Source organism: Aspergillus saccharolyticus (genome assembly GCF_003184585.1).
Source record: "Aspergillus saccharolyticus JOP 1030-1 unplaced genomic scaffold BP01scaffold_9, whole genome shotgun sequence".
In the NCBI taxonomy this organism is placed as follows: Eukaryota; Fungi; Ascomycota; class Eurotiomycetes; order Eurotiales; family Aspergillaceae; genus Aspergillus; species Aspergillus saccharolyticus.
The window spans coordinates 464,682-487,118 of NW_020290619.1; the positions used below are offsets into that span (position 1 = coordinate 464,682).

The 22,437-nt window shown below is 50.7% G+C and overlaps 7 protein-coding genes across 7 annotated transcripts; 5 read left to right on the forward strand and 2 right to left on the reverse strand.

The window, feature by feature from the left end:
• Positions 1-2: 2 nt before the first annotated feature.
• Positions 3-1,877, forward strand: BP01DRAFT_293130 (putative ubiquitin C-terminal hydrolase Ubp8; the record flags this gene model as incomplete). Its single annotated transcript, XM_025571722.1, has 7 exons — positions 3-72; positions 141-380; positions 430-537; positions 596-924; positions 984-1,403; positions 1,462-1,665; positions 1,761-1,877. 7 exons carry the CDS (start codon positions 3-5, stop codon positions 1,875-1,877), a joined length of 1,488 nt encoding a protein of 495 aa, XP_025432837.1.
• Positions 1,878-3,271: 1,394 nt separating this feature from the next.
• Positions 3,272-4,068, reverse strand: BP01DRAFT_381285 (40S ribosomal protein uS14; the record flags this gene model as incomplete). Its single annotated transcript, XM_025577295.1, has 5 exons — positions 3,272-3,280; positions 3,560-3,616; positions 3,697-3,739; positions 3,921-3,944; positions 4,031-4,068. 5 exons carry the CDS (start codon positions 4,066-4,068, stop codon positions 3,272-3,274), a joined length of 171 nt encoding a protein of 56 aa, XP_025432838.1.
• A 6,143-nt stretch (positions 4,069-10,211) lies between these two features.
• On the forward strand, positions 10,212-12,184 carry BP01DRAFT_292795 (Ytp1 family protein; the record flags this gene model as incomplete). Its single annotated transcript, XM_025571706.1, has 4 exons — positions 10,212-10,473; positions 10,540-11,186; positions 11,241-11,942; positions 12,005-12,184. 4 exons carry the CDS (start codon positions 10,212-10,214, stop codon positions 12,182-12,184), a joined length of 1,791 nt encoding a protein of 596 aa, XP_025432839.1.
• Positions 12,185-13,288: 1,104 nt separating this feature from the next.
• On the forward strand, positions 13,289-14,330 carry BP01DRAFT_315900 (dienelactone hydrolase family protein; the record flags this gene model as incomplete). Its single annotated transcript, XM_025572571.1, has 4 exons — positions 13,289-13,376; positions 13,440-13,768; positions 13,822-13,939; positions 14,028-14,330. The coding sequence occupies 4 exons, from the start codon at positions 13,289-13,291 to the stop codon at positions 14,228-14,230; spliced, it is 738 nt and encodes a 245-aa protein (XP_025432840.1). The 3' UTR covers positions 14,231-14,330.
• A 645-nt stretch (positions 14,331-14,975) lies between these two features.
• On the forward strand, positions 14,976-18,722 carry BP01DRAFT_372734 (rhomboid protein 2; the record flags this gene model as incomplete). Its single annotated transcript, XM_025576750.1, has 10 exons — positions 14,976-15,168; positions 15,236-15,373; positions 15,448-15,529; positions 15,588-15,653; positions 15,712-15,833; positions 15,893-16,096; positions 16,579-16,870; positions 16,956-17,194; positions 17,279-18,165; positions 18,231-18,722. 10 exons carry the CDS (start codon positions 14,976-14,978, stop codon positions 18,720-18,722), a joined length of 2,715 nt encoding a protein of 904 aa, XP_025432841.1.
• Positions 18,723-18,965: 243 nt separating this feature from the next.
• On the reverse strand, positions 18,966-20,695 carry BP01DRAFT_355271 (proteasome regulatory particle lid subunit RPN9). The gene is made up of 3 exons (XM_025574647.1): positions 20,310-20,695; positions 20,001-20,236; positions 18,966-19,860 (listed from the first exon to the last, which is right to left on the reverse strand). The coding sequence occupies exons 1-3, from the start codon at positions 20,575-20,577 to the stop codon at positions 19,219-19,221; spliced, it is 1,146 nt and encodes a 381-aa protein (XP_025432842.1). The 5' UTR covers positions 20,578-20,695; the 3' UTR covers positions 18,966-19,218.
• A 178-nt stretch (positions 20,696-20,873) lies between these two features.
• Positions 20,874-22,122, forward strand: BP01DRAFT_315912 (class I SAM-dependent methyltransferase). Its single transcript, XM_025572572.1, has 3 exons — positions 20,874-21,221; positions 21,275-21,446; positions 21,508-22,122. Exons 1-3 carry the CDS (start codon positions 21,184-21,186, stop codon positions 22,069-22,071), a joined length of 774 nt encoding a protein of 257 aa, XP_025432843.1. The 5' UTR covers positions 20,874-21,183; the 3' UTR covers positions 22,072-22,122.
• The last annotated feature ends 315 nt before the right edge of the window (positions 22,123-22,437 follow it).

Genomic DNA, 22,437 nt, shown 5'->3' on the forward strand with positions numbered 1-22,437 from the left:
ACATGGCGACTGTGGCGACTGTGGCCAGTGTGGTCTCCGTCTCGTTGCTCTCCGAGGCCGAATTCGGCTGCGGTATGTATACCTCCTCTGTGCCAAGTATCGTCTACAAGATGATCATGATTGCTGAGACATTTATCAAGAGCATCTGGCCACCCAGCTGGGACAAGATGCCAGCACCGCGGACCAATTCAAGAGCTCTTTTATTAAGGCGCATAACTCCCTAGCTGTTCTGCCGAAGCCTATGGACGGACTTGCCAAGCAAAACGGTCGTCTGAAGGTCAACGGCTTTTTGAAACCCAAGTATATCTGTCTTACGTGTTCCGAGATGTGCTTGATGGGCGATCGCCAAGCTCACACGAATAAGACAGGACATTCATTCTGTAAATCGACCTCATTGAGGACATGGCCACCTACTGACTTTACTACTAGTCATGGATTCCCGAGCTCGTAATCTTTATTGTCAGGGCTGCGGCGACTTTGTCTTCGATCATGGCTTGGAAAGACTTCGTTGTTCTGCAGCAGAAAGTGCCTTACAAGGTAAGCGTGTGCTCCCAGCCGGACTCATGCATGTCACAAGCGCTAAAATGGCATAAAGTCGCCAAGAAACGTCGCTTTAGTGATAGTTCAGCGGATGAGCTATACATCCGGAGCAATGCTACGAAGCGTCCCTGTGCGAAACAGGGCGTGAGGGGTCTGTTCAACCTGGGTCAGACCTGTTATTTGAATGTCATTCTGCAGACTCTCCTACACGACCCGATTCTCAGCACATATTTCCTTGGAGACGGGCATCAGCCCCACGACTGTACTATTCCGGATTGTGTCGGCTGTGCAGTCGCTGAAGCATTCGCCGACTTCAACAGCATTGACAAGGCGGAAGGATTTACAGCTTTAAATCTCCTGGTGGCATCTTGGCGCTCAAGTCCTGTATGTGTCCGTCCCATGGTTCTGCAGGAACGACTTTACTAACATGCACTGCCCTTCAGACGTTAGCCGGTTATCAACAACAAGACGCCCATGAATATTACCAGTTCCTTGTGGATAAGCTTCATGCCAGCACCGAGGGTCATCACGAGAACCACCAGAAAGGATGCCCCTGCTTCTTTCACAAGACGTTTTATGGCAAGCTTCGCAGTAGCGTGACATGCGACAAGTGCGGCAATGTCACCCGAACAGAGGATCCGATGGTAGATCTTAGTCTTGATGTCCAGGTGAAGAAACGCGCCATGGGCGGTGGAGTCGGTTCATCTACTCCGACGCTCAGCGGATGCCTCGAGAGTTTTACATCGCCGGAGAAGCTTATGGCGGGGGTGTATAACTGCAGCCAATGTAATGGGAACTCCCAGAAGGCTACCAAGCAGTTGCGTATCAAGAAATTGCCGGCTATTCTATGCATGCAGCTCAAGGTACGTCATTTCAAGCTCCGCAACTTCCTGCTGGCTTAGACTCATCCCCAAACCCCAGCGATTTGAACACAGTGCCTCTGTCTCCGAAAAACTGGAGGGTCGAATCGAGTTTCCTCTGTCCATTAACATGCTCCCATACACGACGAATCCCAACTCCAAGGTTGACAAGGCACGCTTCATGTATGATCTCTCATCCGCCGTTGTGCACAAGGGCAAACTAGATTCCGGCCACTATTACGTTTACTGTCGCCAAGGAGACGAGGTAAGACTACCTATCCATTACCCTCCCCCAATCAACTCACCACCCAATTCCCCCTTGTCATCTAGCCGAAGTTCTAACCTCTCCCAAAACCCCAGTGGATGCTCTTCAACGACGACCAAGTCACACCGGTCACCGAAGCCGACGTCCTCAACGCAGATGCCTATCTGCTTTTCTACAACCTGCGATCCTTAGCCTCTGCGCCACCACAGTAGTTGAATGGCGCCGGCATTCTTCCACACATATCATCACACAGTTCCCTTATTATCACCGCACAGTACATATTATCATGCCCGCCACTGATAATCTCTTCACCTTGACCTCCTCCTCATCAAGCCCAGGGCGGGTGCTTTTTATTTTTCGTGCTGTCATACCTATACCGCATTCGGTTTGTCGCGACAATCTCAGTAGTTGCGAGATCCCCCTCTGGAGTCATCATCAGGACCATGGAGTTGTAATCATTTTTATCATGTGAATTTCCTTGTACTACTGCTTGCTTAGTTGTCATTTGTTTACATCTTGGCTTTGCATACATTGTATGAATGGATGGGATTGGGTTGGATGGGAATGGGTGGTCTTAGCATTTGTTATAGCAATGTCAGCAATTCGATTTTGCTTTCTTGAGTTTGTACGTCATGGAAAGGGTGTAAGGCTAGGTAGGTAGGTAGGTAGGTAGGCAACTTCCCTTCTGTATGTACTGTACGATATTGTGTTGCTTGGATGAGTTATTGAAATGAGATGACTAAAACCAACTTCGGAATCCCGAGGTCATACATAGGCGCGCCAGCAAGTGAAACCCCCCCTTTTGGACCATTTGCGGCGAAGTAAGCAATTACTATAGGTGTGATCGGCTTGAGCGGGACTGCATTCCAACTACAGCTACGATATCAGCGCTGCTACAAGCGTCCTCTCGGTGACTACAAGGGAAGCCACCCGAAAAAAAGGCATGAGGGAGCCCTTTCAAGCAAGCGTGGGGAAAAGCGTGGGGAAAGACAGAACAGACGGGTAGGTATCCATCCATAAGTCAGACCTCAATGCAGCACGAACCGCCCGCCCAGTTGGGAGTCCATCCGGACAAGCCAGCGACGCACACTGCAGCCTGGGCCTGAATTGCTTCCCATCACATGCGCAAGATGACCCAAAGAATGGCCCGTTCTGTCTGCTAGAAAAAAGCAGCGACAAACGGAAGTAAAAAAGCAACCACCATTGAAAGGAGGATCGACCAGCAAGATAGGTATTATGAAGCATCCCTCAAATTTTTTAAATTTCATTTCATGTTTTTCTCTCTTTTCTCCGCTCCCGAAAATTCAAAATCCTCCCCGAGTACCATGTGCGCCCCACCCCCAAAGTCCGAGAGGTTTGCTTTTGTTCTCAGAAAGCAAAGAAGAAAACCGCTTGTCCGAGCGGATTTGGGGGGGTTTCTTTCCCAGAAGTTCAAGGATTGACAGCGATTCTCTGGAACTGTTTGAAAAAGAGAGAGAAAAGAAAAATAAAAGGATCCTCCATTTCTCTTCCTATTTCATCACTTCATTTTGGTACCGAGCGCCCGAGCACGTGAAAGAGATCCGTCGTGAACCAAGGAAAATTGAATTCGAAAGAAGGAAGGAATTTAACGGAACTGGATGAGATACGGCGTTAGTCAAGGTGGTTCAGCTAGCCGATGTGTTGTGTGGCGCGTCGGCGTGTATGTTGCCTGATAGCACGTCCAAGCCGTCATCATTTGTCGTTGCTGCCGTCGTTGTTTCCCTCCTTGTTGTCTTCTTCTTCTTTCTCCTCCTCTTTCGTCGTTGATCATGGCGGGTCTTTCGTTCGGGTCGCAGGCAACATTATGCATCCTCCAGTCGTGGGCACATATCGTGTGACAGAGCAAGGTGGGAAGGTGCAGGTGGAGACCAACCTTGTAGAAACCGATGTCCGAAGCCTTCTCACGGAAGCACTGACGGCAGATGTTCATCTGTGAAGTCCTCCATCAGTTCACCAGTCCCAATATAGCCCAGTTGCAACGAAAAACAAAGGATATCAGGTGTTGCATACCCCGTACTTGCGGATGAGACCGGCGCGGTGGGAGCAGACACGGCTGTAGATCAATCGAGCACACATCAGTCATTCGTTCATAATTTGACCCTTTCAAAAATTTTGTCGATTCCATTTCATCGCGCGCCGCATTATCTCCTCCTTTTTTGCAGTCGTATTTTCCATGTCGTTCCCATCCCACTTCCACCTTTATTTCCATCTTCATCAGGGGAATTTAAACGCACCATCCACGGGAGCCCTTGCCGAACCTATACAACGAATCTCCGTTAGCCTCTCACGAATCCACCTCCAAACATATCGTATAGACAACAACAACCGCGGCGGGAGCACTTACTGGCGGGGACGGCTGTACCAAACAGACTCGTGAGTCATCTTGAATTTTCTGAGGCGAGAGAAAACCTGGGGGATGAGGTCGGGGTGTTTGGGCAGGCGGATTTGTCGTCGGCTGGGCGTTGAGGGGATTCAGACAAAAAGGCTAGGGTTGAAATTCCGTTGTGTGCTTTCCTGCGCTTGCCCGGACTGCGGGCTCGGACCACCTCGCTTGTGGGCGGCTAAGCCGTTTTTGGCGAATAAGTCACATGACTGCAGTCTGGCTTGCCAAGTTGCCTTGAGTTTCTCCAGGTTGAATCGACGGGAGGACAGGGGAAAGGGCGGTGAGGGAGGCGGCCCTTTCTTCTGTTGGTGCTCGCTTTATCTTCATCCATCTCCTTTACTTAGTTACTGGCTTTGTGGTGAGATAGAGGCTCAAGGTCGAGTACAAATGTGACTTCGGTGAATTAGGAGCTCAGGTGTGCTGCTCGTGTCGCTCGCACAGCTTTCTTCCATGTCTGTCTTTAGACGCTCATCAGCTGCTTCCACATCTCGCCCGCTAGATGTCCCGGGAAATCGATGATGCGCCCTCAGGCGGCGTGGTCTAGAGGGACTATCTATGTAATTTCTCAGGATGTCCCCTGCCTGAGGCGAGACGGGCGGGCCCCAGGGAGGTACTGTACGTAGGAAGTTGCGTAAGTCTTTCGCCGTTGATGCAAGCTCATACTTCAGAATATCGAGTGTAAAGCGCCCTCCCTCAGGGTAGTTATCCACCTTCAAGCATCCATAGATTGTTAGGATAACAATACACTGATGCGAATGGACGCCGGGCTTGTTGGGTACACCAGCAGATGCTGTGCATATCAGTTGTCACTTATTGACATCTCAACACTCAACTTCCCGGCATAGTATAAACAGCCTTTCAAGAAAGGATTGCTCGCGCCAGGACTTGCAAAAGAGGTATCTCCACGGCTTCCGCAAGGAACCAAGACCAGCTATTTCTCACGACCACCTAACCCTTGCAGTATAAGAGGAGCAGAACTGATCATCGACAGCCTAGTACTTAATCATTCAGAGGTGTCGATGACTCTGAAGACTGATGGGGCCTGAATTGATGTCCACAGCAACGCATTTAACACGTACGTACGTACGGAGTACTGTGTATACAGAAATGTCCGAATAGAGTAAAAGCCTCGAAGACATCCGTGATCCGAGATAAACCCGACCAGACCGAAAGATTTCTCGCTTCGCTCAAAGCCACTCTGCGGACGGGATCACCCGCTAGCTTCGTCCAAAACGGACCCTCATTGGGAAAAGCGCTTGCCATTCTTCAGGGTCAGCTGCCGAGGGCCGTAAAAGTGCACTGCGAGGAACAACACTGTTGATTACACTTGACAAGAAGTGGCGCCAGCCTCCCTCTACTGGCAACGGCAGGTTCGCGTCTTTCCGCCGCCGCGCTGCCCGTCATATCAGGATCCTGCATACCCTTTGCCAATCCTGTATAGAACGGGATTTGACTACTCAGTCTATTGAAGCCTGGACTATCGTACTGTGACTTAGTAGGCTTCTGGAGTTGCTAGCCCGTCGGGCCTTCTCATATCATACTATAGGAGCGCAGTCACCTGGGCCCAATGCCGAATTGCCGGTCTTCCAGGACCCTGTAGTTTTTCGTTGGGGTTCTCTCCCGCTCCCCTCGTTGCGTTTTACCCTTTTTGGGCACAGTGTCGGGATTTGCGGATAGTTAGATTCCGTCCACAATGTCCACTCGATCAAGATGAGTAGAATGAAGGCAGATACTTGTTATAGTCCTTCATCATCAATGATATCAAAATTGCTAGATTGCCATGTTGTGTCTAGCTTGCAATGCTTGAGCATCAACATATGCTGGACAAGTCCTAGGTCCCACAACGCATGGGTATCCGGATCGTTGACTCTATGCTGTGTAGTGTGCAGTTTCCTGAGGAGGTAAACAGTCGAGGGACCAGCTTGGGTCAGCTCCATTAGCAAAGAACATTTTCCTTCCTACAGTCTAGGCCAAGATAATTCATGTTGGCTGTTTAACGGCGTGCGTCCGGGCTGACTCCGTTCATGTTTGGCTTACTCTATTAGTATCAAGGATCCAAGCAAAGAAAATTTCTTTGCTTCCCAAATCCACCCGAGCCATATTATTAATGTGTTCCCGTCCGCGTGAAGAGGGGAGAAGATTCCATCGTGATGAGCAGGAACTAACGGCAAGGTGATTGGCTGGCGCATGAGAAGCACGGTTCCACTTGGAATCAATTACTCCTGGAATGGAGAACAATACCTGGAAAATGAAGTACTAGTTACCGCTACCTACTGCACACAAAAGAAGTAGGCAGTCGTGGGTTATGCTAGGCAATCATAGACGCATGGGCTATGCAACTATGGCTCCCGAGCCTGTCAGTGCTCACACCATGGAAACGCATCAGTTGGATGTCAGCCGTCCTCGTTGTACACTGTCGACTCTAGCATGGGATCTGTGCACACGGTTTTGTGCATTGCACTAAACTGGCAGGGATCTTATCGGGGAAGGGCGTAGGGGGCGGGTCCTCATGAGGCTGGCAGCACGGATGTCCAAGATGGTAATCATGATTGCTGCTCTGATGTTCGGCATCTTGCGGGGAGTGCCCCTTAAGCTTAGAACATAACCATTTCACTGCGTACAAACAGTGAGTAGCAAAAACCAAGGCCTCATCTCACATAAGCCGGTCAATATGCGCGGAATCAGCTCATATGATGCTCTGGTAGTCATGACCTCATGACGTCAAGCATCTTGCCGCAACCTGCAGAGGGATAACTCCCCGATTCCAGGTGCCTATTCAATGAGTCATACGATGCGCATAGGTAAGCACGAAAGGGGTAGTTAGTTATCTCGGGCGACTCGGCATCAAGAGGAGAAAAGGCCGGTACAAATGAGAAGTCAAAAAGAAAAACGAGACGGAAAATTCCCACCTGGTCATGCGAGTTGCTGTTTTTTTGCGGAGCGGTGTTGGCGCGTGTCTCCAAGAAGGGCCGGTGCGTGTCTCTTGACGGATGAGTCCGTGTCGAAATTCCCATAGCTTGGTTCGCCCCGACCTTCGAATAACATCATTTTTGCACCATTCTTTTAGTTTCTCCAGCCCTGCAGGTCGCAGGTTTAGCTGACCCCTTGATGTTGTGGTTTCAACTGCTCCACTATGCTGCCCTCCACAGCCCTATCCACCTTGGACGAAATGGCTATGAGCTCCTTAGGTATCACGCAGAGATGTATAGACAGCGCCTCGACATACATCGTAGATCACCAGGCGGTCAAGGAAGTTTGGTGTTCGTACGGAAGAGCGCGGATGCAGGTGCTTCCTAAGTCCGTCTTGGTGTCCCCCGATGGTCCACGCCAAGCCACGATCGCCTGTTGGGTTGTAAGACGAAAGAGAAGCACAGGGAAGAAAAGACCAGAGGGTAGCCGGCACACAGACACGAACAGGGCTGGGCGCCCAACGTGCGAGGGCCCGCCGGGTGGGGTCCGTTTCCCGAGGGTTGAAGGATGACACTAGATGAAACGATCGAGGCTTGTTGGTGTATTATTAATGCTGAACAATGAACAACAAACAACAGGCTCCCTCGCTATACAAGAACCTACAGGTTCTAGAGTTTGACTTGAAATGGGAGCCTAGTCACTAAATAAATATAGAACACCTCAGATTTTGACTCAGCGTCAGCAGCCAATCAAGCTGTCGGCCTTATAACTCTGGTATCGAAGACAGTTGAGTTGTCTAATAGTTCGAATGGTCGCATATAGATCACATCTCAGAGCTCTTCACGCCAGCACATCCCTGCACTGTGTGATTTCTCACAGCATATACTACATACAAGCTCCCCTCATTTTAAAGGTGCGACTATCTCAGAAGTGTGACAAGCTGCAGGAAGAAGTCACACTACACCAGTATGCACCTAGACCGATGACAATCAGACCATTCCGGGCATAATTAGGGGACATGACTTAGACGAACGCAGATATACCTTAACCCAGAGACTTATCAATCTGAGAGGCATGTACCGGTACTGTGCGCACACACACGGTGCTTGGACGCCAGCCGAGGCTTATTAGCAGTGAGCTATAAACAAATTTGTGCATATGAATGCTTCTTGTACGCCTCCTGAGGAATAATAAGCTTGCCGGCATCATGACCAGTATGTCTGCTCAAACAGTGATAGAGAGAGGTATAAAGAAGTCTCCTTACTCCCTATACTTATGCCGTCCCTGGCTGCGGTGACTTAATTTAGGTATCATGCAAGGGAAGTGTTGGACGGCTTCAGCCTGCTTGATCTTCGAGAGCCAATTGCAATTGGTTCGAAGTCAGGTTTGTGTCAGATGTAGTGTGAGTGACTACAAGCATACAATCGCTGTTCTCCACTCGATCGATTTGCGGGGAGACTGTTATATGTGAATAGAAACTTGTTGTCATTGGTACCCGAGGTACTCCGTATATCTATAAGCATAAGCTATGGGTTCACTCGAATGGACCTATCAGACCACCGGCCTTCTCACGCGGTCATGAACGATCAAGATCAATTCCTCATCAGCTGATTGAATGAAACTGGTCTACCCGGAAATGGATATAGGCTCATGCAAGTGCTTAAATGGACAAAACCTCTTACAACGCTAACACAGCTAGTTTGGAAGATAGATATCATGGCTGCTCTTCAATTTGCCAGACAATGCGATTTCCACTGTCACATGAGCTTATCGGACTCGGCGGGTAGATAGTTCCTACAGTCTGTGATGAAAGGTTTACTATATCGTCTAGTCGGAGTTCCGTATAATGTATACTTGCTTGCTAAGACAGCTGTATCGTCGGCATCAGCTTCCTTTGAGAAAGAACTAGGCAACAGCTATCCATGAGATGATAGTTCTATTCGTGTATGGACAACATAGCTCGCTGCTTACACCTTGTTATTAATGGTGAGCGGAATATGGACAAGAAGCTCAGCCGGAATGGGTAAAAGAGGGTCAGCTCTAGACCCGGCGCTAACAAGTCGGTACCATGGAATGAGGTCATTTTCCACGGCGCCTTCAGCCTAGCATGACTTCAATGCCCAGTATTCTTCTCTCGGCTGCTCCGGCCTTCCGATAACCGAAGCACACCCCAAACCCCTTAGTTGGATCTTTGTTATGAGTAGTATGAGTGATCTTTTTGTTACTCGTTAAGAGTCAGGATTCTGGGCTGGGTGGTAAGACCTTCAAGGCAACGAAGGCAAAAAAGGAGCTTGGCAAAGGGTACAAGCGCGTCCATCTGTTGTATTTCAAGATGGAGAGAATTCGGCTGGTTGAGAGCGGGAAGAGAAAAAAAGAAAAAAGAAAGAAAGAAAAAGAAAGAATAAGGTTCCAGAAATGGGACCCAAATGATCGTTCCAGCGATCATCCACAGTTAGTTTAACAGAAATAATCACTAATCCTACCGCAGTGAGAGACACCTCATGATGACGAGCAGGTAGCACTGAATGCGAACACTGAAGTACACCTGTTGTGCGGTGGACGATAACTTAATGTTTCTGGATGAATCTGTAGTTACCTTATCCAATGAGATACTACTAGGTACTTACTTGTACTTACTCAAACTTGATGGATCAATTTTTAATTCCATGTAAAAAAAAAGCACCAACTAGCCTAGTAGGCAAAAATGTAAGCTAGCGTGTCCACCTCAAAGCTCCTCCTTCTCCACTCCCTTCGGCAGCCGGAGCTCAGAGCAGGCTGTTGTTTCCACGGCCTCTCGGCCTTGTTGCATGGCTATCCCCGCCAGCTCCGAACAGGAAGAAAGCGACGAGCCAAGACCCAGCCAGCAACACGGCGCGCACGTCGGTAATGATGTATAATGAGCTGATTTAAAAAGAGTGGCGCAACCCTCTTGCTGCTCTGCGGTCCTTTATTCTCTTCTTCCTTCAATTCTTGGTTCATGCGCAAGCCACCAGTCGGGTTCGCTTGAGCTCTTGGTTCTTATACTTCCAGTCCGCCTTCCCTCGGCGTTCAACCGTACTTCGCATACTCGACCGACAGTTCCCCCCCTCCCCTCATAGTTCAGAAGTTGTCTTCTCCCTCCTCAACCTGGGGAGCAGTGGTCACATTTTCAAGCAAGCTCGTAGCTTTCGCGCTCTATACATTAGCTCCTGTCGCATCTCTCTCGTCGCAAACAGAATTTAAGCTTGCGCTCATGTGGCAGCGAGCTTCCCGTGCCGCACTCGCGGCGTCCTTTTTTCTATTCACACTTGCGAATGCGATTCCGCATGGAGATGAAGATGGAATGCACATGGATGATGGCATGGACATGTCCAGTCACGATTCGCAGCCCAAGGAACCTTCTGATGCCAGCGATGACTCGCCTATGAGCTACTTTGCTTATGGCAAGCACAGCGGTGCCATCATGGCGCACATCGGCTTGATGGTCATTGCTTGGTGCTTCATCCTCCCGATCGGTAAGGCCCCAAGTTCTCCATATGTAGCTTGCTAGGCGCATGCGGAACTAACCAGAAAATTTGCAGCGGTCATGCTTAGTGTTGGACGATCCCGCTTTGCCCTGCCGTCGCAATTCCTCTTTCTGGTCCTCAACGCGGTTGGCATGCTTGTCGGAATTATTTACAACAGCCAGACTCCAGATCTGTACGAAAACAACGCCCACCACAAGATTGGCTGGATCGCCACTTGGGTGGTCAGCGCGCAAGTGATCATGTCGTTGATCTTCGCCTACGCTGGAAGAGGAGAGACTGAGACCGATTCTTATGAACGTGCGACCTTCCTGCCTGTCTCGACTGATGAGATGGCCGATAGTCACCACACCTTCCCAGCTGGACCTCGCCACTCATATCGTTGGTCGAGAGACAGTGGACAGGGCACCGAAAGAAATTCTTCCTCGATCCACTGTCCAGAGTCCCCCTCGTGTGCCTCCGGGTCAGACGAGTATGACGGGTTTGAAAAACCCGAGGATTCTGTTCCTGAGAGCCCTCCCCAGTCACGCAGACCTATGCGGATCCCCGTCATTGACCGCTTCCTGGCCAGCCGCGTCCCGGGCATGGTGTCCAACCGTGTGCTTCGTGCCCTTTCGACTGTATATTTGATCATCGACAGGATTATCCTGCCTTTCGGGTTTGTCGCTCTGGTGACTGGATTTGTGACTTATGGCGGGATCATGGTATGACACTCGCTTCAGTAGCCTCATGAATATTCTTGCTAACGTGTCACACAGCGCGGCAAGGAAGTTTTCAACGGACTTGCGCATTTCATCAAAGGCGGTATTTTCGTGTGGTACGGTCTCCTGACCCTCGGACGGATGCTTGGCTGCTGGGCAGATCTGGGCTGGGCCTGGAACGTGAAACCATCCAGCGCTATTGTTGGTAAAGGAAAGGCCAGAGTCCCCACGGGCGAATTCACCGAATCATTCGTGATCTTCCTTTATGGTGCAAGCAACATGTTCCTGGAGCATCTCACAGGATGGGGCGGCAAGTGGACTGCGACAGATTTCGAGCACGTCTCCATCTCCATCATGTTCTTCGGTGGTGGACTGTGTGGTATGCTTTTCGAGTCGAAGCGCGTCAAGAGTTGGTTGAACAGCACTGTCCTGCAATATCCATCCCACATGAACGCTCATGCTTGCACCGATACTGCCTGGCAGATTCCCGACACTCAAGGCGTATCTCTCAATCCCATGCCTGCCTTGATCATTCTTCTTCTGGGCATGATGATGGGTTCCCATCACCAAGATAGCATGGTATCGACAATGGTGCACACACAGTGGGGCAACCTTCTTGTTGGATTTGCCCTTGCTCGAGGCGTGACTTATATCATCATGTACCTGAAGCCACCCACCTCCTACCTACCTTCTCGTCCACCGACCGAGATTGTGGCTTCCTTCTGTCTCATCTCTGGTGGTCTAGTTTTCATGCTTAGCGTAAGTTGTGTTTCTGGTTTCGAAGAAGGGATGAATGAACCATTTGCTAACGTTTTGTCCAGACACGAAGTGTGATTCAGACTATGGAATACTACGAGCTTGATGCGATGTTTGTGTTCACTGTCACCATGGGCTTGACCGCCTTCATCATGGCCTACGAAATCCTCTCTATCGCAATCAAAGCCTGGGCGGTGAAGCGGGAATCCCGCCCACAGCTGGCACCTTATCAGTTTCCCGCCTAAAGTGAACATACTAGATCATGCATATCTTGCTGGCTGAGAACGGCTCAAAGGACTCTTGAGGAGCCGTTGCAGCAGTACAGTGATCCGAGGAAAGGCATGCATGAGAAGAACTCAAAAAGAATATTTGCTTTTTACAGCATTATACCCCACGGATATCGGTTGTTCTGCGGCCTGGTATCGGAGCTCGGAATTCGAGCGCTGACATTTGAACACGACCTATTGACTATGGCTTTTGGTGATTTGTGATGACGCTTTTTTTTAACGTGCTTAATGGGCTTTCTATGAATGAATGAGCTGCTTGATGAATGCAGGCAATAATGAGGAGGACATGAGAAATGTTTAGCTAGCAAGATACTACCTGACATTCAGGGACTTAACCTTTGAGTACTGAGTGCTGTGCAATATGTGTCCATTTCCGTTGTTTTCAGCTACAGCGAGGTTTGGAAACCCTTGAAGACCCTTGGAATTTTGAGTAATGTCCTGAGGCTTGCCCTGTCGCCGGGCAACTGTATGCACGATGGTGGTAGAACTCGGTGGCTCCCGGAGCTAAGTCATTAAGTCCGACTCCTACCAAAGCTTAGCCAAAAAGAAAAAAATCACTCCCGACGTCGGCACGAGGAACTTGCCGCTTCGGCAATTTGTCATGTCACCGATGGATTTACTCTGTCTGACCTCCTCCTCCATGCATGATTGGGCATTTCAAACAAGGAGACAGGATGTTATCTTATTGTGCTTCTGCGACAGCTAATTCATCGTACAGAGTCCTACATTAGTGCGCATCTCCCCGTCAGAGACCAGAGAGTCAAGTCCGTAACTAATGTCGGTTGAATGCAGGGATTAGTAAGTACCAAAGTGGCTACGCCAATGGCCTGCCCTGCCGAACTAAAGTGCGTAAGCATGGAAGCCTCTAGGAAGGGCAAGAAGTGGGGTAGAGGGGAGGGGGGATGAGATTACTCCAATTCGGGGCAAAATGAATTGGCTACCTATATATCCAGCCAGATCGCAATTTGTGTCTTGATAACATCTCATCATTTCACTTACATTTTCCGCGTTGCGTCTTCTTCCTATCTATCTGCTTTCCTTGCCCACTCCCTATTCTTCACAATGGCGTCCAACCCTCCCGGAGCTTGCTGTGCCCAGGGCTTCAAGCACGAAGGCACTCCCGTTGGTGAGGTCAAGAATGTCAATGGCGGTAAGTCGTCAGCATCAGGGCTCTCATCCTCGTGGAAGGATTACTGAAAGCGTTGAATTGCAGTCGATTATTATATCACCTACCCCAAGGACAACAAGACCCCCGAGAAGGCCATCCTCTTCCTGAGTGACGTCTTCGGTCTCTTCAACAACGCCAAGCTGATCGCTGACGAGTACGCTGCCAACGGCTACCTCTGCGTCATCCCGGATCTGTTCAACGGCGATGCCATCCCCGTCGCCGAGATGGAGGCCGGCAAGTTCGACATTGGCGCATGGTTCCCTAACCACCAGCCTCAGCACGTCGACCCTATCGTCGAGGCCGCTGTCAAGTACATCAAGGGTGACCTGGGTGTCAAGAGACTCGGTGCTGTCGGCTACTGCTTCGGTGCCAAGGTGAGATCGGTCGTACAGTCCAGACAGTTGTAACTCATAGTAACCATCATTAGTACGTCTGCCGTTTCATGAAGGATGGCAAGGTCGACGTTGGTTTCAACGCCCACCCCTCTTTCGTTACCCACGAGGAGCTCGGCGCTATCACCGGTCCTCTCTCCATTGCTGCTGCTGGTAAGTCTCGTTTCTTTATTATTATTTTTTTGTTGTTGGTAAACCCCCATCGCAACTCGTTGCTGATGACATCGTTTTTTTTCTACAGAGATCGACACCATCTTCACCACCGAGCTCCGCCACGAGTCCGAGGGTACCCTCATCAAGACTGGTCAGCCCTGGCAGATCAACCTGTTCAGCGGTGTCTCCCACGGTTTCGCTGTTCGCGCAGATCTGAGCAACAAGCACTTCAAGTGGGCTAAGGAGCAGGCTTTTTGCCAGGCTGTTGCCTGGTTCAACCAGTACCTCTAAACGGCTCTTCGAGGTACTGTATATAGTGTGGGCCCGGATGCCCCTCGAGATTTCATCACTAGTCAATGAACAGACATGAGTAATGACAAGCTTTGATCTTAGTAATGGTTTTTTTTTTCGTAGAAATCGGATCTAAGCAGATGTAGTAGTAGAGCTTAATAGGAAATCTTTGTTGGGATAAACTGTCCTCCACGTGACCACAGGGGTCGGCGCTGGAAAAGGCCGACGGGGGGAACAGGTCAGCGCCTTTGTATTGATTGCCGGGAGCTACAAGAGCCAACAAGCAAACTTGAGGAAACAGTAATCTGTGTTTCTCTCCTATCCCCTGACTGGCGGGGCAATTACGTTAATTCTGTCTACTGTATGATCCCCTCGCTCCTTGTGGGCCTGATTGCCGCCTTCTTGCGACCCTATCGCGTGTTTGTCGTTTATTGCAGCCCCGTGGCTTGTCGCACTGACGAAGAACGCAGTCAGCTTTCCCTAACCCTGGTCTATCATTTCGCCTCTCCAACATAGATCCTGGCTTCGGCTAATAGTCCTTCTCTCCTTTACAAGCGGTGTCCGCTTCACGAACCCGATACACTGCTCTCGATTGACCGTGCGCTCAACGCCCTCGTCCGTCCCGATCTCCCTTTATTGCATCGAACCGGCGTTAAGTGCTTGATGCTTTAAGCTACACATTGTAGCGCCAATCGTGTTTTTGTCTACAATAATCCGCAATTTACTACTCGCACACCTAACATCAATGGCTACTCCGGCTGCGTTGCCACCATTGCCGTTCAACCCTTCCAGGGTTCGATCCTACGTTCTTCGTCTCCCTCTCTTCACTCGGCTTGTGCTCTTGGCTATCCTTGTGTTTTGGCTTCTCGAATTGCAAACGGTCTGGAGCGTAGTACAATGGGGTTCAGTGATACCGGAGGAGATCAACATTGGCACTAGTAAGAACAATCTCCAGGTATTGGCAATGACTACATCAGGATGCGTGCATCTGACATGGGAACTCAGTGTATCGGCTCAACACTTACCCTTTCATTCATGTCGGGTTTTTCCATGCTTTCCTGAATCTCTTGGCGCTCACTCCATTGTTGGAGCGGTTTGAAGCCGAGCATGGCACGTTGACTGCCGTGGCTTTGTTCTTTGGACGTATGTTCATCCAATCCGACTGCCCCCGAACTTCATTATCGCGAAGAGCCATTAACCCTGGGGTTGACTTATAGCTCTTTCCACATTTCCGGCGGGAGCATATGTCTTGTTCGAGAAATTCGTCTTGCATAGGAACACTGCAGTGGTCGGTGCCAGGTGAGTGACTTGGGTCTGGAACCCTATGATCTTGAGGGCTGTCTAATATGTCTCTCAGTGTTTGGGTCTTTCTACTCCTGGGCTCCGAAGCTATTAGAACATTCAAATCCAACCCGTACTTCAGGTAGGCTAAGGGATTCCGGCCACATACATTTTACTGTGAACTAACAACCCGTAATCAGTCTTGGGCCCTACAAAATCCCTACGTGGACATCTCCTCTGTTCGCGTGTGGTCTGGTCTCGATACTAGTTCCCAACACGAGTCTTCTGGGTCACTTGTGCGCCATCTTTGTGGGCTACTTGTGTGAGTAATCTTCCTCTTATACTCGTTTGTGTCCTCCACGATCTGACAAGCTGTGCTAGTCGGCCTCGGCTTCCTGAAAGTCTTCGTCCCCCCTGAGAAGGTCCTGCGGTGGATTGAAGGCAAGCTAAATCTCTTGGGAAGACTGCCACACTATGTGTCGGTGGACCAAAAGACATATGGTCGGTACGGGGTCCTTCCAACCACGACTGCCGGGGGTGAGAGAGCAACTCCGATGAGCTATCTGGGCTCTTCGCAGCGTCTGGGCGCTTAAGCACTTATAGACGAGCTACCTAATCGCCTATCGTTCTCGTGCATATATTACCATTTTTTTACTTATACTTGACTTTTGTTGTAATGTGTAGAGGCTATTGGGACAGCAAATATCATTTACTATGTGGATGTAATGTACAGATGGTCTCTAGCGGCTGACGTAAATTCGCGGGCTGGTCTGCGCCAACCCGCCCGCCAATCGATTGTTCCGCCCCCGATACGAAGTACAGCTGCAGCATAACCACCCTCCACCTCTTTATTCCGACAAGTGTTCCTCAATGTTGCGAATTTCATGGCTTTGAAATGTGAGTTGACTTAAGTGCCTGTGTGCACAATCTCCTCTTTTCTCTACCAGCTTGGCGTGTCACCGAGTACCATCCCTACCGTCTTGCCGTTTACCCCGGATCGCCCGCTGCGGGCCAAACAACACACCGGACCAATTCGAAGCCCAAGCTGACAGAAGAAACAATGGTAGCCGCAATCCGCAACTTGCGGACCAATCCTCACTTCCTTTTCGTACACCTGCCGCGTATTCTCTCCCTCGTCTGTATTATCGCCGGCGTCGTCTGGTTGCTCCTCCTTCCGCTCAACGACTACTCGCGGCAGACCTACATCTCCGAAAACGCGCTCCTCCCAGGCCAGGTCCACGCATACTTCTCTGGCAGTGAACAGCACATCTTCCGGGGATACAAGAAGGAGCTAGAGGCAATACTGGAAGGTCAGACTCCGAGTGGCCAGGAAAGCAGAAATGAAGAATACACCCCGGCGTATGTGATTTTCTCCCGAACGGGACCTTCCCGCTCCGTCCGTAGGGGATAGCACGTCTAGCTGACGAGGACAATTCGCCCCTAGGGTTTCCGAAAAGATCCAGTCCGTCTTGCGGGCGGCGGGGTTGAAAGTTGCCACGCAGAAGTATGAGTACACTTCCTCGGGGATTACCCATCAGGGGCAGAACGTCTATGCGATCATTCAAGCGCCGCGGGGAGACGCCACGGAAGCCATTGTGCTTGTTGCAGCTTGGAAGACCGTGGATGATGATCTCAACCTGAACGGCGTGAGCCTTGCGCTGACGCTGGCTGGGTACTTTAAGCGTGAGTGGTTGGTTTCTGGGCTTCGCTCGGCGCAGCAGCACCAGCATTTCTTTCCATTTTGCTGATAGATCTTGCGTCTAAAAGGATGGTCACTCTGGTCGAAGGATATCATTTTCTTGTTTCCTCCGGACAGCAAAACGGGTACTCAGGCATGGATTGACGCCTACCATGATATGCAGCCGGCATTCGTGCAGCCGCTGCCGCTGAAGAGCGGCGCGTTGCAGGGAGGCTTGGTCATTGAGTATTCATTCGATCACCGGTTTGAGTCGCTGCACATTCTCTACGACGGGGTCAACGGTCAGCTGCCCAACCTGGACCTATTCAACACGGCTGTATCGATCGCTGGTGGCCAGATGGGAATTGGGTCCAATCTGCAAGAAATGTGGGACCACAACGACAGCTATGAAATGCGACTGCAGACCATCATGAGAGGGATGGTTAAGCAGGGGTTTGGCTACGCGACGGGCCCGCATAGTAGCTTCATGCCATACCATATCGATGCCATCACGCTGCAGGCCAAGGGCGACGGCTGGCAGGACGAGATGGCCCTGGGCCGCACTATCGAGGGTCTTTGCCGCAGTTTGAACAATCTCCTGGAGCATCTCCACCAGAGCTTCTTTTTCTACCTTCTTATGCAGGCTAACCGCTTCGTCAGCATTGGCACGTATTTGCCTAGTGCCATGCTCATCGCTGGAAACTTCACGATCATGGCCATCGCGCTTTGGCTGCGTACTGGATACTATACCGGCTCGAAGCAAAACCCTGCCAGACCTCCTGCAAACGCAGAAGAGACGAGTTTGCGAGCCGCTGCTCTGACGGAAAAGCTTGATGCCAACACTGCGCAATCAGCCGTGACGCCAGACTCAAACAGCGTCATTGAGCGCAAACTTGCCCTTCCGCTCACCCTGGTCGTCGGACTTCATCTCCTCGGTCTCGTTCCCCTCTATATCTTCAACAATATCAACCACCAGGTTTGCCCTACCCAGATCCCTCCATCCCCAAGATAAAAGAAGTCACGAGCTAACGGACAGACTAGTACTATTCTACTGCAACCTATGCCAGCATCGGCGTCAACGCCATCCTCCCCATAGTGCTCGCAGCCTCCCTCACCCGCGGCCTAACCACACCGCGAGACCAGCCGCAACTGTCCCTTCTCATCAAGTCTTTCTCCCTGCTCGTCCTTGGCCTCTTCCTCTCCACCCTCGCCACCCTCAACTTCTCCCTGTCCTTCATGGTCGGCCTGCTCTGCACCCCACTCAGCTTCGTCAACCGCATCGACCCGCACACCACTTCTCGCCCCATCCGGACCGTGCTATCTGTCCTTGGTCTCGTCTTCCTGAATGTGCTCTCCCCGCCCGTCGTCCTTCTCGTGGCGTGCTCGTACTTCGGGACGGACGTGCAGACGGTCCTCACGCAGGCCGCCTTTGGGTGGGATGTGTGGGGCATGTGGACGCAAGTGGTGGTCTGGTGCGTCTGGTGGCCGGCGTGGGTGACTGGGTGCGCCTTGTTAGGGTTCTCCCTGTTCTAGGCGTTTCTGGGAGGGACCGGGGTGATAGAGCATTTATTTACACGGAGTGGTATTCAGCCTTATCGCCCATTTACTTTCACATGCCTTGTATAGTATAAACCTGTTTTAGGGTAGAATCAATCCTTTTTGTATCTTCTACCGAGAAAAACCTCCCTAGTTTGGGGTTATGTTCCGATCACTCTACTTTATTTGGTATCATAGTACACACTACGGACTATTTCCGAGTACGGAGAGTTTCATTGCCAGACAAATTTCAATTATAGGTAAGGGGATATGAAGCAAGTCTAGTGCTCAGTACATACACCGCCTGTGTGAACTACTCAGTTTCACATCATGAGGCGGAGTCCGGAGTTAAAATGGTTTGAGAACGTGATAACAGAGTCAGGGGGATCCGAGGGGGACATGACATGGGTCATAGTTGTTTCGATGGTAAGTTGTAATAGTTGGTTATATGGGGACGTGGGATATCTATGCTTTTACTCTCGATATATATCTCTCAAGCCGCCCACACATCCTTGCCGACTCCTTCGATCCAGTGACCCAGCTGGTTGACACCCGCATCCCAATCCTTCAACCGGTTGCGCATGCCCTCGATCTGCTTCATGTCCAGGACCTTAGGCTGAACCCAGTTGATCTGGGCGACCTGGGCGACCTGGTCGATGGCGCCCTTGAGCAGGCCCAGCGAGAGGGCCTTCATGATCAGGTGCTCAATCTCCTGGGGCTTGACCTTGGTCTCGGCGGAGATGGCGGCGAAGGTGAGGTTGCGGTCGTGGGGCGGGCGGCGGAAGACCATCTCGGTGAGGGCGGACAGCGAGATCTTCTGGTACAGGAAAATACGGTGCTGCTCCAGCAGCTGGTTCTTGGCGATGTTGCCGGCCAGCACGTCGTAGGCGGTCAGATCACCACTGTTGAAGGCGAACAGGAGGTCGCGCAGCCAGCTGTGCGGGGTCGCGGTCAGCGAGTCCAGGATTGGGTGCAGGAGGAGCTCGCCGAAGTTGTAGATCGTGTCGGACACCAGCGCCGCCACGCTGAGGTTGTAGGCCCGCGATACCCGTTCCGAGTCGCTGAGGTCCTCGAGGTTGATGCAGGCGAGGTAGAGGAGGGCGTTCTTGTAGAAGGAGGCGAATTCTTGTTTGGCCTGGGATTTAAATCAGAGGAGGAGTGATGTTAGAGAGGATGTTCTTCTTATGTGGTTGTTGGATGGTTTCTGGGCCGGGGAGGGGGAGAGGTTCCCCGGGGGGTGTGCGGAGAAGAAGCAGATGTCGAGGTAATCCTTACGTGGTAGTAGTCTGCGTTGACTTTGTAGAAGGATGCGTGAACAACGGTCTCAACGGAGTCAAAGGTATCTAGCACTTTCTGGCAAGCCTCCAAATCCTTCTGTGCGCCGTCGAGGTCTTGCAGTCGTTGTTTGACGTTGGCGACGTCTGCGAGGGCGTAGATGTAAGCATCTTGGCTGTCGGGCTTGTTGACCTTGTCGGCCAGTGATGTGAGGAAAGCAAGGCGTTCTTTGTCATCTATTAATGTGCCCGAAGACTGCGTCAGTTCAAGGCTTCGGAGCACATCCCTCATCGTGAAGCCGCCACAGACCTGCACACTCCGTCGATGCCATCAACCCCAGCGAGACGAACTTAAGCTGGTTGATTCTGTCGGCAAAGCTGAGGACAAAGTTCTTGAATATCGGTAGTCGTTGGGGACCGCTCTCTGGTAACTGGAAATATTCGATCAGGGAATCGGTAAGCTGGTGCCATAGTTTGCGCTCCCAGTAGTCTTCGAAGGTCAGGAACAGGGCCTGGCTCTGCTCGGGAGCTTGCTGGAGCTGATCGCTGAGGAAGTCGGTGATCCTTTGGTTCTCCATGATGGAACCGGAGAAGTTAGCAATATGAGGCAAGAGTGAAAGGAAGGAGTCAATCAGGAATTAGAAGTCGTGAGATGTGGGAGAACGTCAATCGGAGATGGGGGAGATAGAAGCAAGCTGATCTGAAAGTGTTGTAGCGGAGCTGAGGTGAACGCCCGCCTTGAAGCTCGGGCGGTGAGGCACATGACATCGATGGCCGATTCTCCAACTACATCATCACCATCAGCCTTTCTCTCCTTAGTGCTACTTTTGTGTACTTGTGCTCAGACTCAATTCAGCTTCATTGAATCAATAGTATTTCTCGGCGTGGGTTAAGTGAGCACTGCTCGATTCGACCAATCCAGCATGAGTCTCTACAGTAACCCTGTAATGGTAACAATAAGTGTCCGATATCTCTCCGAGCAGCCCTGAACCATCTACAATTAGGCTGCCCAGACTTCTGTCTCGAGAAAGGTATAAATAAGGACATTCAGTCTCTCTGTAGATGAGTTCTTTGTCACCATCAATCAGTCTCTTTCTTCCTAAGCTCTCTACCATTCTCCAAAGCTAGCAGTATATCTATCTTCGTTAATCATTGTACCTTTGAGCCCTTACACCATCATCACTATGTCTGACTTCACTGAAAAGAATCGCCAGTACTTCGAGTGAGTACATATATTCTCACTGGTGTTGTTGTTGATACTGATGTGGCTTGCAGCAAGATGGCCACTACCTACATTGACGAATTCAAGGAGTTCGTGGACGCGAATTCCAGAGAAGTTCTGAATCGCCGCGCATGGATCAGTGATACCTGGACCGACACTGAGTCTGGCAAGGGTAAGGTGATCAAGATGCTCGAGTATGCCTGCGGACCGGGTCCTATCTCCATGGTGAATTTCCCAACCATGCCTTGTTAGCCTTCTCAGCGAACCGAAGCTGACCATCGTGAAGGCTCTAGCACCCTTTTTAACAAAGATCGTCGGCATGGATGTTTCAGATGGCATGGTCAGCGAGTTCAACAGGAACGCACAAGAGGCGGGCTTAGGGGCCAAGATGACTGGCGTCAAAGCTGATCTTCTCGCCGAAACGGGTTCAGAAGAGCTCTCTGCAGCCGAATACAACAACTTCGACCTTGTGGTCGTTAGTATGGCGCTTCACCACTTTGAAACCCCCGAGTTGGCCTTGGTCCGCTTGGGCGAGCGCCTCAAGAAAGGTGGTGCACTGATGGTCCTGGACATTCTCGCGCAGGGGTACCACGATCACCATCACCATCATCATCACCATGATGAGCACCACGGTGAGCACCATGATTCAACACATCAGAAGCTTGACTTCGGCGAAGCTGAGCACACCATTGGAAGTCATGGTTTCACACTGGAACGCATTCAGCAGCTCTATGAGAATGCCGGATTGGGTCTGAATTTCCAGAGTGAGTTGTTGGAGCATAAGATGGCATTCAAGATCCATGAGAAGCTGCCAAAGACCTTGTTTCTTGCTCGGGGACAGCGCTGCTGAATGCATCTAGCGACTTAGTCAGTATCACGAGGATGACAGATCAGAGATCATAGTTGATTTTTCTTCATTTTGAGCGTTTTCTTGTCGTTCGTCACATTAGCATGTCGCTGTAGGCCATCCAGCCAATCAAATTCCGCGCATAGTCAGACGCGATCCGGCAGAAGATCGAGTGTCAGAGTGGAATCACACATGACGACTTGTCGCATATTGCTTCGGATGGGAGCTGCCACGTGAAGACATAGTAAAGGTCTATTATCGAACACCGATCATCATGTCCAGAGCTCTGTAGACAGCACGGAAGAAAGTCGGACAATCGAAGGAGTTGCAAGTCGGCCAGGGAGTGAACCGAAATGGGACTAGCGCCAG